Genomic DNA, 18,070 nt, shown 5'->3' on the forward strand with positions numbered 1-18,070 from the left:
TATTCTCTTTATAACATTCCAGTGTAAACGAAACAAGATTATCGGTTATTAAGTAGTGAAAGTAAACATTATAGCTAATATAAAAATTTAAAGAAATTCACTATTTAATGAGAGATGTAGTGAATAAAAATCTACGTATAGACAAAATAAATTTAAAGAAAAAAAAACATTCAGTGACTAAAATCGAAGACAAAAATAAAACAACACTTCTTTAGGCAAAATGAAGCTGGAAGATTTGAATTTTCGGAAGATTACCATTATTTGTGCCGCCACTCTAGTTGGGGGACTAACATTTAGTTTTGGAATATTTCCAGCGTTGCTGAAGTTCATGTTGAAACAGGTGAGTTCGGTGATTTTGGGCTTATTGTAAGAAATTAAAAAATGTGATAAAAGGAACTGACGTATTAATGAATTTGGACGAACGAATATAATGGATTAATCACTATTTGTTAGCTCATTCCTCAGAAATTAAAACCAGCCTATAAAGCTTAAAAATTCACCAATTGCATACTAACATTTGGATTGTACGAAGCTCGGTGAACAAAGGCTGAAAGGTTTTCATTTTTGTTTTCAGGAAGTTTCAGGAAGATCAAATATCAAATCCAAATGTAGCAAATGATGGGATAGTTCTGAAAGAAAAAATGCCCAGAAGACCCAGAAATCCACCGAGTAGCATTTTATCTGTCACTTTTTTGCGATTAGTATATTAATTTCGTAAATACATTACATTTCAAGTTTAGTTTTAAGCCCCATTTCAGCTTTATTTCAAGTCCATAATCAATTTTTATTTTCTGTCCAATTTCCGCACTGATTTCAGTTCCAATTTTAAGTCTAATTTCAAATCCAATTTCAAACATAATTTCAAGTGCAATTCCAATTCCTTCCTTGAGTTTAATTTCAAGTCTAAATTCATGTCCATTGCCAAGTCTGATTTCCCGTCCAATTTCAACTTTTATTTTGAGTGTAACTTCCAGTACAATTGCAAGTCCGATTTCGTGCCCAATTCAATTCAAATTCAACTCAAACTCCGACTTGAAATCAAGTTAAAACCAAATAAAATTCATCTCTAATTTATAGTCCGATTTCAAGCTTCATCACCAACTTAGTTAGATACTTCAAAGAAAAATCGAAAAATTATCTTCTGTTAGTTACGTGAAAATTTGTTGAAATATTTTTTTACTTGTTTGTCCATTTCTAATCTTTGAATGATAACATTTCTTGTTGTTACTGACCGTTATATGGCCGCAGAACTCAGTATTCCTGTTTGATCTAGAGGTAATTCGTCTCCTGGTGGTTCTGGAGAAAAAAACGGCAAAGAGCACGGGAGAAAAAAGGTGACAAAAATAAAAATAGGGAAAACGTGACGGAGAAAAAGAAGAAAAACCTGCATGAAAAAAGAAAAACGAAAGAATAATCTTGAAAGATGGGAGGGAAAATGGGAAAAACGCGAAGGAATAAAAGGCAAAGCGCAAAATTCGGAGGCAAAAAAGTAGAGTCTGGGCAGAAAAAGAGAGAGAACAGAAGAGAAAAAAAAGAACAGAAAAGAAAAGAAGGAAAATCGATTAGGAAAACGAGGATAGCAAGAAAGAAAATGACGAGACACTGGACAGGAAAAGAGAAGAAATGGAATAAAAATAAAAAAAACGAGTTAGAAAAGGAGGAAAAGATAAGGAGAAAATACAAGAACATAAAAATTAAGAAACGAGAACATGGAAAAAGGAAAATGAAGAGAAAATATGCAAAACGAACTATGAACGGGATAAAACGGGACAGAAAAGGTGAAAAACAGAACATATTAAGAGGATGAACGGAACACACGAAAACGAAAAAAAAAATAGAAAATTATTGAACGGAACAGAAAAATAAAAGCGAAACAGAAAATAAAATAGAAACGGGCCTGAAAATGAGGAAAAATTGAAGGACTGGAGAAGGATCATGGAAAGAATAGAAAGTTGAAACAGTGGGCAGAAAAATGAAGAATCAATATAGCAAAGGAGGGAGCATGCGACAGAAAAATTGGGAAAATGAAAAAAAAAGGAAAGCGGAACATAAAACCTGAGAAATCAAAAGGGAAAAGAAGACTAACGAGGGAGATAATAGAAAACCGATAGTGGAAAAGAGGTTAAACAGGATATAAAAGAAGAAAGATATGACAAAATGGGGTGGAAAAATGAAACAGAAAAAGAAGAAAAGGAAAGCACGAAAAATGGACCAAATAAGGTAAAACGGAAGAGAAAAAGGCGGAAAAACGGGTGATAAAAATGAAAAACCGGTGAGCAAAGGAAAAAACGAAAACCGAAAGCAGAATCAACGGTACAAAAAAGACAAAACGGTGCATCTAAAAGAGAAAAAACGGAACAGGTGAAAACGAAAATCTAGAAGGAAAGGAGATAAAAAGAGTTGGAAGTAGACAAAAAGAGAAAAAAGGGAAGAGAAAGAATGCGAAAAATCCAGATAATACTTCATTTAAATAGTTTTTCACAGCTTATGGTGCAAGCAAGCTGCATAAACCATATGCATGCCGCACATTAATATGGACGAGTGGAGACCTGACTTCTCTATTCTACCTTTCTGGCATCTTTATTTAGTTTTTTTGGTCTCTTTTTAGCGTTTTCTTGGCGTTTTTGGTTGCTCGCGATGGTCTTGATGGTCTTTTTGTCGTCACTTGTACTTTTTACTTGCATTTATTTTTGCTGTTGTGCCTTTTTAGCGTCTTTTATCTTTATTTATAGCCTTTTCGTTATTTTTTGTTGTCTTTTGTCGCTTTTTTGGTGTTTTTCGACAACTCTTCATCGTATTTTTGTCGTAGTTCATAATTTTCCATTGTCATGTGGCTACTTGTCATCACTTTTTCATCATCTTTTTGCTTTCTTTTGGCTGCTTCTTGGTTGCTTTTTGTCTTCTAGTTGCAGTCTATTTGTCGTCTTTTTGTCATTTCTCTGTCGTAATTTTGTTGCCTTGTCTTTCTGCAATTTTTGTTGCTTTTCCCTACGTGTTTTTGTTACTGTTTGGAACCCTTCTCATCGTTTCTCACTTTACTGTTTTGGCTTCTTGTTATCATTTATCACCATCTTTACCTCGTTTATTTGTCTCTTTTAGCATTTCATTGTCATTTTTTATCGTCTTTTATAGCTTTTTTTGGCGGCTTTGCATCGCAGTTTTGTCGTCTTATGTCTTGTTTCAATGGGCTGTACGCATATTTGACATCACTTGCTGGCATGTTTTGCTATTCTTTGTCGTTCTTTCGTTGTTTTTCGATCATTTTATTGTTGTTTTTTCTACGTATTGTTCGTCTTTTTGTCATCTCTTTGTGTTATTTATGTTGTGCTTTCATCGTATTTTCGTCATCTGTTCTTGAATCTGTGTTTTGAAGCTCTTTCGACGGTTTTTGATGTCGCCTTTTTTGTTGCTGCTTCTATTCATTGTTTTTGCATCTTTTTATCGCCTTTTGTAGTTGTTTCGTATTTTTTATTATCGTTTCGTCATTATTTTGGATTTCTTTTGTTATCTTTTTTGTTGTCAGTTGTCTTATTATTGCCTATTATTGTTGTTCTTCCGTTGATATTGGCATATTTAGTAGGCATATTATTTGTCAAGCGTAGCTACCAATATCCCCCCCCCCCTCCTTTCCTTGCCGCTCTTCTCCTCCTTCACCAAAAAATTTTCATTTCTTTCCCCTACCGTCCCTTCATCAATTGTAGAACCATCGTTTCAAAAAATATCAATATTTAGTTGTTTTTCCTTCGTCATTTCGTCAACTTTTTATCGTATTTTCGCCGTCTTTCCATAGCTTTTGCGTAATCATTTTCGTCTTCATTACGTCCGCTTTCGCCACCTCTTCGTCGCCTTTTTGTCATCTATTTGCTGTATTTTCATGTTCTTTGGTCATCGTATTGTTGCCTTTTCAACGTCTTTTTCTCATCTTTCTGTTATTTTTTCTTCGCATTCGTTGTCTCTTTGTCATTTTTTCGTCGTATTTGTGTTATTTTGCATGGTATTTTTGTCTTTTTTTCATTGTATTTTCGTTGTCTGTTTGTCGTTTTTTGACGCTTTCGGCATTTTTTGTCGTTTTGTGTTCTTTTTTGTTATTGTTTTGGCGTATTTTTGTCGACATTTCGTTGCCTTTAAGTGCTCTTTTTTAACACTTCATTATATTTCGCAATCGGTAAGAGATAGATAGCTACTATTTTCAACAAAGTTGCTTATTTTAGTATGTTTTACAACTTTCTGGAGATTTTTTTTTTTTGAAATTAGGCCATTACAAATATTTTTTAAAGTTTTTGTCCGTCCGATGCTAGACAACTGACGAGAGGGGGCGAAAAAAAGAGATTTTTTTAATCACGCAAAAAATTAAGATTTTTAAGAATTTTTGCATGAAGTTTAATCGTGAAACCCGAATTTATTCTTGCTTTTGATATATAGGTACACTGTTATTTTCTATGCAAAAACCTTCCAAAATAAATTAAAAATCGAAAAAAAATTTTTTTGCCGTTTTTTGGAAGCTACATTTCCATTTTTGTTTCGTGCTACAAGCGTCAACACTCCGTACATTCTTTTTTCGAGTTCTTTAGGTTGTAAAACCCACAGATTATTGATTTTATGCAAAAAAATTTTACTTAGGTTTAACAATTTTTTTTCCTTTCGATTTTTAGAGCCAATTTTGAAGGGCGGGGGGACAAAACTTTGAAAATAATTTGCAATGGCCTTAAAAATATTTTAAAAAGTTTTTGTCGCTCCGGTGTTGGGCCACTGAAGGGGGAGGGGACGAAAAAAACAAGGAGATTTTTTTTTAATTGAGCAAAAAAAAATGTATTTTAGGCATTTTTACTTAAAGTTTAAGCGCCAAAAACAAATCTATTCTTGCTTTTAATATATACGTTATTAGACCATTGAAAATTATTTTTGTCCCCCCGCCCTTCAAAATTGGCTCTAAAAATCGGGGGGCAAATTACAGCCTTTACAGTTCACGGAACGCTTCTAGCACGAAACAAAAATGGAAGTACAAATAATGTAATTTCCGAAAATCGGCCAAAAAAAAATTCTTTCGATTTTCAATCTATTTTGGAAGCTTTTTGCATGGAAAATAATAACGTATAAATGAAAAGCAAGAATAGATTCGGGATTCACGATTAAACTTTAAGTAAAAATTCCTAAAAATCTTATTTTTTTTGTGTGATTAAAATTTTTTTTTGTGTTTTTTTGACCCCCCTCCCGCCCCCACCACTTCAGTCGCCCAGCATCGAAAGGATCTACGACAAAAGGCAAACACGAAAGGAAATTTTTTTGGCAGATTTTCGGAAATTCCATTGTTTGAATTCTCATTTCTATTTTGTGTTAGAAGTTTTAACTCAATTCGTACACTCATGTTTCGAGTTTTCCAGGCTATAGAGCCGTAGAGCCCACAGACAATTGATTTTATAAAAAAAATAGCTCGTGTCTTACAAATTAATTTTTTGCCCCCCGATTTTTCAAGCCAATTTCCAAGGAGGGGGGGGGGGGGGTGACAAAAACTTATTTAAAAAAACCCAAAAGTTCGTATCACCCTAATAGGTGAATTTACGGTCACCCTCGTAGTACAGAAAGATGCGCTATATTTTATTATTAAACTTCTCCGAAAACACTGCCCTACAAAAACTACGCATTTTTTACCCAATTGCTAATGTCCGCACTTTTTCGAAACCGGACCACTGCACAGTGGTTTGATTGCTTGGAATCATGAACTTTTTTAATTACTCTGTTCATAGTGTTGTTTTTTAATATGGCGTCTTCGGAAGAATTTCTGTATATCAATAGACGCAACGACTGGTGGTTAGTATTAGTTCGGAACTCAAACACGAGTGGCGCTGCAAAATTTAACTTTCTTGTTTGATGATATAGAGCTATAATATGCTTGGGAAAGTTGTAGATAATCTTATTATGAAGCTTTTTGCTGAAAACAGTTTTCCTCTAAGTATCGCAGTTTTTGAGATATTAAGCGTCTTTCATGACGGACCCTCAAAAATCGGTTTTTTCACTATAGCTTCAAAACTATGTGTTTTACTGAAAAATAATGTTCTGCAAACATTTGCATCTCTTAAAAACACACACTTTTGCAGAAGAAACTAAACACGTAATTAGCGTAATTAGCCATATTTTGTACTGCTATAGATTAAAAAGTTGCAAAAACTGGCAACCGAGATATAATTAAAGTGAAAGTACATTCAAAACTGATCTTACCAGTTGATACGTTTATTGATATACAGGAATTCTTCCGAAGACATCATATTAAACAAAAAACACTATGAAAACAGTTATTAAAAAAGTTCACGATTCCGAGCAATCAAACCACTGTGAACTGTGGACAGTAGTGTCAATCTCACTACAGAAATTCTATTAGGAACTTTTAAAATATGCGTAGAAATATAAACGAAAGTATTTAACTCGGCTTTTAAAGAATAACGTTATGCTTTACGGGAATTATGCACTGAGGGCAGCGTATTAGTAATGCAGGGAGCTGATTTTTTTTTACCTTTTCAGTAACGTTACGAAAATCCATAGATATGGGCATTGGTTTCGTAGGTCCGCAGAAATACCTAAGTCCGTAGAACTACAGATAAATCTGTAGATCTGGTATCACTGGTCTCCATGTATGCTCCATTCGACCCTCTAGGTTCGTGAAACTAAGGAAAAGTTGAGATTAAGGTTGCGATAATTTTACAAGGAAAGGTTCTACAGGTTTGCGATCTTCTGCAAAAACGTGTGTTTTGACAGCTGCGATAATTGTTTAAAAATATATTCTTGTAAAATGCAACTAGCAAAAGTTTAGTCTGAAAAACTAATTTTTAGCTAACTTCCAAAGAAAATGCTTTATAAATGTGCACCTGTTGGAAATGGAAATTTCATTTCTTCAGCAAAGCTGCTTGTTTTTACATTTTTCACAACCACCGAAGAAACCATGCCTATGTCTCTTAACACAAAATAAATTGTTTTTTGATTTGTGTCACAACACGCGATGACTATCTTTTGACACCTTCAGATTATGGGGGATACTTAAACGAAAAAATGTTCCGAAAGCACTGTATTACTTAAATGAAAGCGGAAAACGCTAGGAAATAAGTTTGCTTTTGCCTTTTTGGATCACAGTGCAATGGCGATCCTGCCAACTTGAACCTTCGGTGTGTTTGTGAAATTAATATTTTTGTCTTGCTATTTATGCGGGGATGAACGAGGTAGCTGAGGTTAGAATAACGAAGTTTAGTTTTGCACAAATATAGAAAGGTGTGCTCTGAGAGTCATTGTGGTTAGTTTGGGTTTGATGGAATGTCGAATTTTCCGGCTGCTTCAGCTGAACCGCAAGATTCTGTTTGAATCCATAAAAGACCTTGGCAACAGCTGCATGAAACATTTTACATTAAATATAAACAACAACGTTTTAATTGAAACTACAAGATTAATCTTCGTTAACTTTCAGAATGTAATGCTCAAGCCAGGCACCCAGATGCGTGGAATGTTCGAAAAGATACCGTTCCCGTTGGACTTCAAAATCCACATCTTCAACGTGACCAACCCGGACGAAATAATGCGTGGTGGTAAACCACGCGTCAAGGACATCGGTCCGTTCTATTTCGAGTGAGTACACACGAAAGGTCCTACAATAAGTTACTGTCCCTTACCGTTTAACATGATTCTTTCGACCAGGGAGTGGAAGGAGAAGTACGACACGGTCGATGACGTGGAGGAGGATACGTTGACTTTCACGCTGAAGAATACCTTTATTTTTCGGCCTGATATTTCGGCGCCACTAACAGGCAACGAGATGATAACGGTACCGAACCTGCTGCTGCTGGGCGCACTGCTGACGGTTCAAAGAGATCGCGAAGCCATGATGCCGCTGGTTTCCAAAGGAGCGAGCATAATATTTGCGCCGATGAACGGTTTTCAAACGTTGCGGGCAATGGATTTCCTGTTCGATGGGTTTCCGGTCGACTGTAGCAGTCAGGACTTTGCGTCGAAGGCGCTTTGCTCCGGGCTGGAGTCCGAAGGACTGATGGCTCCGCTGAATGAAACGCATTTCCGGTTTTCGATGTTTGGAATGGTAAGTGCAGGTTGTATATTAGTTTTATAATAGTTTCTAGCTTATTTTTTGCAGAGAAACGGTACGGACGCTGGTCGGTGGGTCGTCTCTCGAGGAGTTAAAAACATTCGAGATTTGGGAAAGGTTCTGAGTTTCAACGATGAGACTGAAATGGAGATTTACGATGGTGATTCGTGCAATCAGTACATTGGTACTGATTCGACCATTTTTCCTCCATTTTTGACAAAGAAGGATAAATTGTGGGCTTGGTCACCAGATATCTGTCGATCGATGGGAGCTCATTACATTGGCAAGTCCAAGTTTGACGGAATGCCAATGAGTTTGTTCAAGCTGGATTTTGGAGACTTAAAGGTACAATGATTAATTGAAGTTAGACAGCTATTGGATAGTTTTAAATATCTTTAGAATGAACCGGAAAACCATTGTTTCTGCCGTGATCCTCCGGATGATTGTCCCCCGAAAGGAACTATGGATCTGGGTCCCTGTTTGGGAGCACCTATTATTGGTTCCAAGCCACATTTCATTGACGGAGACCCGAAATTACTACAGGATGTTGACGGACTTGAACCGAACGATCAAGAACATAACCTTTACATTCACTACGAATTGGTATCAAGTAACAAGCTTTATGGTGTATAATTTTGAGAACAGTTATTTACTCTTCATAGATGTCGGGAACCCCGGTATCGGGAACGAAACGACTTCAGTTTAGTCTACAATTGGAACCCATCAGAGATCACGAAGTTCTCGGTCAACTACCGGAGGTCATACTTCCCATGTTCTGGGTAGAGGAAGGTGTCACGCTAAATAAAACCTGGACCAATCAGTTGAAATACCAATTGTTTCTGTAAGTACTATCACAAAAGGTGAAGCCGTAGTTTTTCATAACCGATTTTTGCCCTGAAATGAAAACTAGGGGACTAAAATTCAACGCAGCCGTAAAATGGATTACGATCATTATTGGAACGATCGGTTCGATTGGCGGTGGTTATATGTACTACAAGGGAACAACGTCACAAACGGTGAATGTCACTCCGGTGACGGTTGGAAGCGCTAACGGGGATGCCCGGCCGAATGGCAGTGCAGGTACAGGGGGTGGTGATACGACAAAGGATCTGGTCAGTATTAATAACAGTCGCAATCTGCCACCCGTAATCGATGGGTTGAATAGGCCCCCGAAAGTGATACCCACTGAGATGCAGCAGGAAAGGTATTAAATTCGTACAGTTTGTCTGTTGCTAGTCTAGTTGGTAAGAATTATTGTTGGAGTATGATATAGTTTAGAAATATTATAATATAGCTGTGATTTAAGCACATTATGAAGTATTAAAAACGAATATGTTAGAAGTGTGAACAGATTTAGATGCCCTATTTAAGCAAATTAGCACAGTAGTATTGTCGTAGATTTCAGATTAAAATAATAAAGTTTATCCACCAAAGTAGCAGACATAATTTCTTAGGAAAGAGCAATCCTGAGCATTGCAACGCGTTGGCTTAGCAAGTCTTTGGCTTTGCGCACATCTAGGCGCACATCGATGCTATTGTATCTGCTGCCAGACTACTGGGCGTATCATATGGCTATGAGAGAGAATACAGCAGTTCTCTGAATAAGGTGGCGGATGGTACAGTACGCCCGCGGCGATTTCCTAGTTGCCCTTTAACCAATATACAGTAGTCCCCCCAATAAGGACGCTAATAGGGACCGCGTTAATGGAAACCGTGTTAATGGAGTCTATGTAGCATATGGGAATTGACTTAATTGGTTCCAACATGGAATAACTCGTGATCCTGACCGTATAGACGGTTGGTGTCTTCGACAAAGTTGTTCAGTACATCAACGGGTTTTCAATAGATAATAGTATTGCGGAATTGTCTCACAACGTGGTGCTAGCGTATATGTAATATTTTTGTATAGGCTGTATCTGGCGCTCCAGGCTATCTAGAAAGTTGCGGCCTTCGGGAAGGTTGCTCAAATGACTGCCACCTTCAAGATGGCATGGAAAAAAGCGCAGAACTGACTCACTACGTGGCGCTAGTGTATATGTAATCCTCTTATGCAGGCTGTATCTCACGCTGCTGACTATCTAGCAAGTTGCGGTCTTCGAGAAGGTTATTCATATGACTCCTTCAAGTAGGGATGAAAAATATTGCAGAATTAACTCACTACGTGGCGCTAGCATATATGTAAACTTCTTGTATAGGCTGTATCTTGCGCTGTTGACTGTCTGGAAAGCTGTGGCCTTCGGGAAGGTTATTCATATGACTGCCACCTTCAAGATGGTATAAAAAATATTGCAGAATTTCTTCACTACGTGGTGCTAGTGTACATGTAACATTCTTATATAGGCTGTATCTTGCGATGATGACTATCTGGAAAGTTGTGGTCTTCGGGAAAGTTATTCATATGACTGTCACCTTAAAGATGGTATGGAAAATATTGCAAAATTGTTTCACTAGGTGGCGCTAGCATATATGTAACATTCTTATACAGGCTATATCTTGCGATGATGACTATCTGGCAAGTTGTGGTCTTCGGGAAGGTTGTTCATATAACTGCCACCTTAAAGATGGTATGGAAAATATTGCAGAATTGTCTCACTACGTGACGCTAGTGTACATTTAATCCGCTTAGGCAGGCTGTATCTCGCGCTGCTGGCTATCTAGTAAGTTGCGGCCTTCGAGAAAGTTATTGTAGAATTGTCTCACTACGTGGCGCTAGTGTATATGTAATCTTCTTGTGAAGGCTTTATGTTGCGCTGCAGTGAATACAAAATATCTGATAAAACCATGCAACCAATTCACATTCTAATAATAAGTTTAATAAAGCTTATACAAATTTGTAAAACAGTTTATGCCCTACTAGCACAGTTGTTATAAACTAGTTGTGGTAACCGATTAATGACTGATTTCAGTCATAAATAGGTTGCAGCAACCAGAAGTGACGAAAGTGTGCTACTTAGGTGTCCTGGTCTGGAAATTTTTTTGAAGAGGGGGGCAAGAAAAAGATAATAACATCAGACCGTCAATAACTAAACAAAAAAGAAAAAAACCAGTGTTTATTTTTCCATATATTAAAAATTAAATACAAAAATTTTGTACATTACTTAAATTTTTGTTGAAACCTAACAAAGCAAAATTTTTCGACTCATCCTGGTAAGCATCCTGGTAGAGATGAACCAGTTTCATAATAGTGGTTCAACGGTAACCACGAAATAGTATCGTGATCTAATCATCTTTTGAAAATGGCAGTTTAGGTCCCTACAACTTTTTTACATGGAACGCATCTGCTCATCGGCGTGCCCAGAGGTGGGGCTCCGCAATTGCAAATCAATGCTGACCTTTATGTTTATGCTATTATGTTCAGCATGCTTTTTTTAGAAGAAACTCGTATATCTCCCACAGTCCTCGCAAAAATAATCCATCGGGTTAGTCTACCATCTATCCGTAAATGCTACTTCCTAAATGGTCAGAAAAATCTCACCGTCATTTGAATAACCTTCTCGAAGGCCGCAACTTAGTATACAGTCAGCAGCGCGTGATACAGCCTGCTTAAGAAGATTACATATATGCTAGCGCCACGTAGTGAGGCAATTCTGTAATATTTTCCATCCCTTCTTGAAGGCCTCAGTCATATGAATAACCTTCCCGAAGACCGCAACTTTTTAGATAGCCTGCAGGGCAAAAGACAGCCTGGTTAAGAATGTTACATATACACTAGCGCCACGTAGTGAAGCAATTCTGCAATATTTTTCATACCATCTTGAAGGTGGCAGTTTTATGAATAACCTTCCCGAACACCGCAACTTTCCAGACAATCAGCAGCGCGTGATACAGCCTGCTTAAGAAGATTACATATATGCCAGCGCCACGTAGTGAGGCAATTCTGCAATATTTTCCATCCCTTCTTGAAGGTCGCAGTCATATGAATAACCTTCTCGAAGACCGCAACTTGCTAGATAGTCAGCAGCGTGAGATACAGCCTGCATAAGAGGATTACATATACACTAGCGCCACGTAGTGAGTCAGTTCTGCGCTTTTTTCCATGCCATCTTGAAGGTGGCAGTCATTTGAGCAACCTTCCCGAAGGCCGCAACTTTCTAGAAAGCCTGCAGCGCCAGATACAGCCTATACAAAAATATTACATATACGCTAGCGCCACGTTGAGAGACAATTCCGCAATACTATAACCCAATGAAAACCCGTTGATGTACTGAACAACTTTGTCTGAGACACCAACCGTCTATTAAGTCAGGATCACGAGTTATTCCATGTTGGAACCAATTAGGTCAATTCCTATATGCTACGTAGACTCCAATAAGGACGTTCGACCGCGTTAATGGAATCACTCGAGACCGTCCTTAATGGAAACGTCCTTATTCGAAACCGCGTTATTCGGGGGACTGCTGTAGTTGATTTTTGGTACCTTGTCAATATCTGCTATAATCTTTATTGGTTATCGAACAGCTGAGATATCCCGCTGGACGTAGAGCACCGCCCATCATCTTATTTGGGGGATGCTGAGATTTTCGGAAACGGTTATATTATTAGGGTAGATGCTCCACGTTGCTACTTTAACCGTTACTTAAAAAAAAAGTCATCAGTAAATGTCAGCTGGTTTGTAGTGCCATTCTACACTTCTGAGCCAAATTTTAGACAAATAGTTGAACAACTGTTTGAGTTACGCCCTTTCGAAGTTTTAAAGGGCTGATTACTCGTTTAAATTGAATAAAAAAAAATTAATAACACTTTTAAAATGAACATATATTGCTGCTGGTATTGACATTTTTATACATATTGAAAACTGGCCATTTGCCTACATTGAGCTAAAAATTTATGTTAGTTGTCTTTAAATAAGTTTGTTATGTAGGGTTCATTTCTAATTTCCGTCGTAATAAGGGAAGCCACTGCAATTTTCGTCATTTCTTAGGTGGATTTAACGAATACTTCAAACGTTCTGCTACTGATTTGACTCAAACACACTTACCTTCCGATCCGTGCCCTTTGAATTCACTAAAAAGCGGTTATTAAAGCATTTTATTGAAATTACGCAACCGACTTTATATCTTAAATTCGTCGTACCGTTTTAAAATCCGACCATCAAAATTTTTCATCGTCCGAACTAAAAATCACATTAATGTTTACTACGCTAGCGCGCATGTATTTGTTTGGGACAGCATGACAAATGTTATTCTGAATAACGGCAATGCGTTGCGTGAATTATTTTCATTTTATGAATGACGGAAATTGGAACGAAAAGTCGACATTTTCTTCTTCGTCGCGCGAAAAAACGTAGAAAATTTGGCTGCTAGGAATTCTTTAATGAAAAGTGGGATTTAACCCTTTATAAGGCCGTGGCAATAAAATTGCCACCAACGAAAAATATTTGTTTTGCGTCTATAATGACATCAATATAATTATAGAAGCAAAATAAAAAATTTTTGTTGGTGGCAATATAGTTGCCACTGCCTTATAAAGGGTTAAATAAATCTCAGCTCACTTTGATTGATCGCGTATGATAGTCAACAAACTAAAATATTAGGGAATAACTAATTTTGCATTGTGTGTCATAAAAATCGCTGATATTTTTAATAAATTGTGTTGGATAGGACGGGAATAGGCAATTACGACGAAGCAGCAACATACCCTATTACAAAACTAATTTGGCATTTTGTCCCGCATTCAGAAAATCGCAGAAAGAATCTGGCCTTTTTAGATTTTAATGGGTACACCCAGGGTGAGTATACATAGACGTGAAGACCGTGGATCGATTATTTATTCTCATCATCAATAAGAGACATGGAACATCCATGAATTTTGTCGTTTGTACTGCGTATATCGACCCAAAGGCATTGTGGTTTAACCAAAAATTCATCAAAAATTTCGTCCATCTTAAATCCCGGCTAAAAGTTATTCCAGAAGTACAGAATAACCTATAACATATACGAATGGATTTCAGTATTTTCATTCAGCTCTTAGTTTCACAGTATTACATCATTGCATTTTTTTGTTCTGATAAAATCTCGATCATTTTGCTTAATAGAACTATCCTCATAATATCATATCCTGCATAGGTAAAGATTGACTGTCCTCCTGCTTCGCCGTTGTTTGACCATTGTCTAAATTTTTTCAATAATTCGAAACTCCGGACAATTAGAAGGGTTCATCTGTTTTGGCACAAAATCGACATTATTAGTTGCATACCACTCTAGCACCTCTTTAGCTAAATCAGGCCAGAATATAACGTTAGCTCTATGTTTACGAATGTATGGCAAAACTTAAGTCATTATTAAGAAAGTGATAAATAGCTCAGTCTTTAGAACACAGCTACATATTCCACGAACTTATACTTGCCTAGCACATTCGTCACGCCCAGTTGCGATGTAAAATTTTGGACCGGGAAGTTGCTTGAAATCCGTTTTCACATAGGTTACGTCGTGCATCAAAATATATCCGTTGAATTTCGTCAAAATTTGCTCGTACAAATGCTTGTTGGCTATCAAATTCCTCCTCAAGAGCCGATTCGGATGTTTTCTGGCACTTTGAGATAGATAGATTTATCGAACGAGAATTTGATAGTTGATATCGTACCTTATGGCTCTATCTCGGATGGAGATGCCATGATTGAGCTCAATGGTCCTCAATTTTCTTCCTCAGCACTCGGTCTCTAGTTCCGTTGTTCTTGAAAGTGCTTTGTCGCCCTTTTGCCAAATTCTCCTTCAGAACATTACCTATTGTTGATTTTGGTATTTTGAGCACTTTAGCCAACTTTGATCCAGATCACTTTGGAATTCCCAGGAGTCTGTGCAAGATTTTTTACGTTGTTCAAGTTCTATTCTGTACTGCTCCGCAACGTGGTGAAATAGAGTAATGTTTCGATTTTGTCAGCCCCATGTTGAATTTTGGGCTGCCAAATGGGGATACTGACAAAAGCGGGAAATTTTTTTTAGGAATTTTTTTTCAAAATTCATGGCTTGACCTTGCAGTATCGAAGATTTTTACTAAAAATTAAATTTGAATCCTCAATTGATCAACTGAAAGCTCAATTCAATCTAATCAACCCGGCACAGCACACTGGTCCAGAACCTTTTTTGGTGCGCATTAGAGTTTTGAGCGAGAAAACTTGGTTTTAGGTTTATAGAACCTTTGGAAGAGTTTTTTAAAATTTAAAGATGTATCGTCCAGCGGAATTCAAATTTTTTATTAATTTATTTCCCCCTGAAAGTGAAACAAAAAAAAATATTTTTCGTCAGTTTCAATATAACACATTGATATGTTCCGTAAAGTTTTAAAGCATATTATTACAAGAAATTTTGCGGAGAAGGGACAGTAGAAGAAAGTACTGAGATTCTAGAGTGAAGGAGAAAGAGCGGAAATGTGGGAAGGGGGCTATTAGTAGGTACGCTTAACAAGTAGTCGTTGTGACTTCTACCTTTTGTCCAATGCTGGAAAAAGTGCATGGGTCGAACCAAGCTATAATCTGAGATTATAATCGGATTCGAACCCACAATATCTTGTGGCTCGCTGGTGCTAATGCACCTTTGAACCATAGAGGCGCTGGATAGAAGGAGACTGCGCAACCCCCTTAATAAGCGCGCGACTAATCTTCAAACTCCACCATCTGGTGGGTTGGAGTGTTTATTGACACAAAGTTTTAATTTAACTCGTTTTACTCACGGGACGTCGAAACTGTACAGGCACTTGCGACTTACAAGGCACTGCACGTGAGACGTGACGTTGTTCGTCCGTTAGCGTGTTAGTCGCGATTCTCAACGCGGATCTTCGGGTTGAAGGCTCCGTTCCTATGGGATAGATCAACCTCGTGTTCCTATTTCTCATATTTGAAAAATCGTTTAGATAAGTTTTTTCTATTCTAGCTGTTTTTGTAATGGTTATATGACTTTTTCCTGTTTTCCAAAGTTGTACAAATTGTAAAAATACATAACATTGCTGAATATAGTATACCTCTATCTTTGCTTGTTTAGAAACTGTAGAACTTTCAATATTAAAATACCCTAATTTTGACCCGAATTACTCGCAAAAAAGGCATCATTTTATTCAAAAATTCTCTCTAGTGAAGCAGCACAGTTTCATGCTGACTGAAAATTTTTATAAATCATGTTTAAAGGCACAAAAGTTACACAAAATTTATAGGCTGACAAAATCGGGATAAAAAGCTGATAAAATCGGGGGTAGACAAAATCGGGGGTAGACAAAATCGGAACATTACTGTAATTTAACAAAATTTGCACCAGTTGTTCTGCATAAACATGTAAACAAAGTTATGTCAAATGCTTCCGGTTCCTACCAAAAGAGTCGTTTACCATGAGAATAATTCTCGCTGAAACGGGGCCTCTACTGACACGAGGTCTTCAAATATTGGAACTTTTGCACTTAATTGGTTGAAAATGGTTCAAAAATAAGAATTGCACTTTTAATACCTAAATATTTTCACCATCTGGTTTGAAACATGGACGATCAATAATTCCTCGATTCAAGCAAGTATATTTTTCCCTGCAAAAAATCAACGCGCTTAGATCCAAGTTCTGACTTCAGACCACTGGACTTCAGTAAAACTGGACAAACTGGATAGGAAAAGAGAAAAAATGCGAGAGAAGAAAAGAAAAATCGGCGTGAAAAAGATAAAATCGAAAGAAAAATTGTGACACAATGGGAGGGAAAACGGAACGCAAAAGGGGAATAAAGTGGAAAACAAAAAGTCGGCAGAAAAAAGGAAAAACGAGGCAAAAAAGGAAGAGGCGGGATTGAAAATGAGGGAGCACAGTAGAGAAAAGAAGAAACATGAGAGAAAAGATGGAAAAAAGATAAAGAAAACTAGTACAACTAGTACAACTGGACAGAAAAGTAGAAAAAACAAAATGAACCGGAACAGAAACAGAAAAAGAGGACAATGGGGAGAAGAAAATGAAAACGAGATAAAAGCAAAAACAGTGACAGAAAAGTAGGAAAAGAACGGCATAATATGAGGTAGAAGGGAACAAACGTAAACAAAAAATAGAAAAGGAGTTAACGGGACAGAAAACGAAAAACGACACTGTAAGAAATGAATAAAGATGAAGCGATACTGTAAAAGATGAATAAATGCGGTAAAACGAAAGAAAAAAGAGGTAAAACTGGACTGTGAAGAGCGAAAACGGGATCAGGAAGAGGAAGAGGAAGAGAAAGAGTTAGTAACGGCAACAACAAAGGAGAAATGAGCGAGAAAATGAGGGGAAACGTGGCAAAGAGAGGGAAGATGGGACAGAAAAAGAAGAAAGGTGACAGAAAATGTGGGAAAACGAAAGAGAAAAAAGAAAAACGGAACATAAAACAAGAGAAACCGAAAGGGCTAAGAAAAACAACAAGGAAGAGAAAAGAAAACCGATAGGAGAAACGAGGAAAATGAGAAAAACAGGTCAAACACGATATAAAAGGAGAAAAATGGCACAAAATGGGTGTAGGAAATTAGAATGGGCTGAGTGAATGGGACAGAAAATGAAGAAAAGAAAAACAGAAAAAACGGTCAAAAAATAAGGTAAAACTAAAAAGAAAAAGACTAAGAAAGGGGAAATATAAAAGGAAAATCACAGAACAAAGTGAAAAAAGCCAAAACCGAATAAACGTTACAGAAAACAAGAAAAAACGGGGAATGTAAAGAGGACAAACAGATCAGATTAAGACGAAAATGAGAAGGAAATGTGATAAAGAATTAGAAAAAGTTTAAAACTGGAAACGGAAAAGAGAAAAATGGAAGAAAGTTACAAAAAATGATGAAAAATGAGAGGATAAACAGTACTGAAAATACAATAATGGAACAGGAAACGAAGAAAAATGTCAGAAGATGTGGAAAACGGAACTGAAAACGGTTTAAAAAGGAACCGAAAGTAGGTAAAACGTGTGGGAGAGTAAGACGTAATATGTATGTCAAACCGAATTTTAACCTTCTAACGAGAAACCTTGTAAAAATGATGGTATTAAGCCAATGACTATTTTTAATTA

General features: G+C 37.0%; 1 protein-coding gene across 1 annotated transcript; it reads left to right on the plus strand.

Annotated features, from left to right (window-relative positions):
• Positions 1-220: 220 nt before the first annotated feature.
• LOC128740904 (sensory neuron membrane protein 1) lies at positions 221-9,291 on the plus strand. Its single transcript, XM_053836480.1, has 7 exons — positions 221-340; positions 7,451-7,608; positions 7,678-8,074; positions 8,129-8,425; positions 8,480-8,683; positions 8,743-8,921; positions 8,991-9,291. The coding sequence occupies exons 1-7, from the start codon at positions 221-223 to the stop codon at positions 9,289-9,291; spliced, it is 1,656 nt and encodes a 551-aa protein (XP_053692455.1).
• The last annotated feature ends 8,779 nt before the right edge of the window (positions 9,292-18,070 follow it).

The sequence above is a fragment of the Sabethes cyaneus genome, chromosome 3, assembly GCF_943734655.1.
Source record: "Sabethes cyaneus chromosome 3, idSabCyanKW18_F2, whole genome shotgun sequence".
Taxonomy (NCBI): domain Eukaryota; kingdom Metazoa; phylum Arthropoda; class Insecta; order Diptera; family Culicidae; genus Sabethes; species Sabethes cyaneus.

Coding starts and splice junctions, on each gene's coding strand:
- LOC128740904 (XM_053836480.1), top strand. CDS start 221: ATGAAGCTGGAAGATTTGAATTTTCGGAAGATTACCATTATTTGTGCC. Junction 7,609..7,677: donor ATCGGTCCGTTCTATTTCGA/GTGAGTACACAC, acceptor TCTTTCGACCAG/GGAGTGGAAGGAGAAGTACG. Junction 8,075..8,128: donor GGTTTTCGATGTTTGGAATG/GTAAGTGCAGGT, acceptor TATTTTTTGCAG/AGAAACGGTACGGACGCTGG.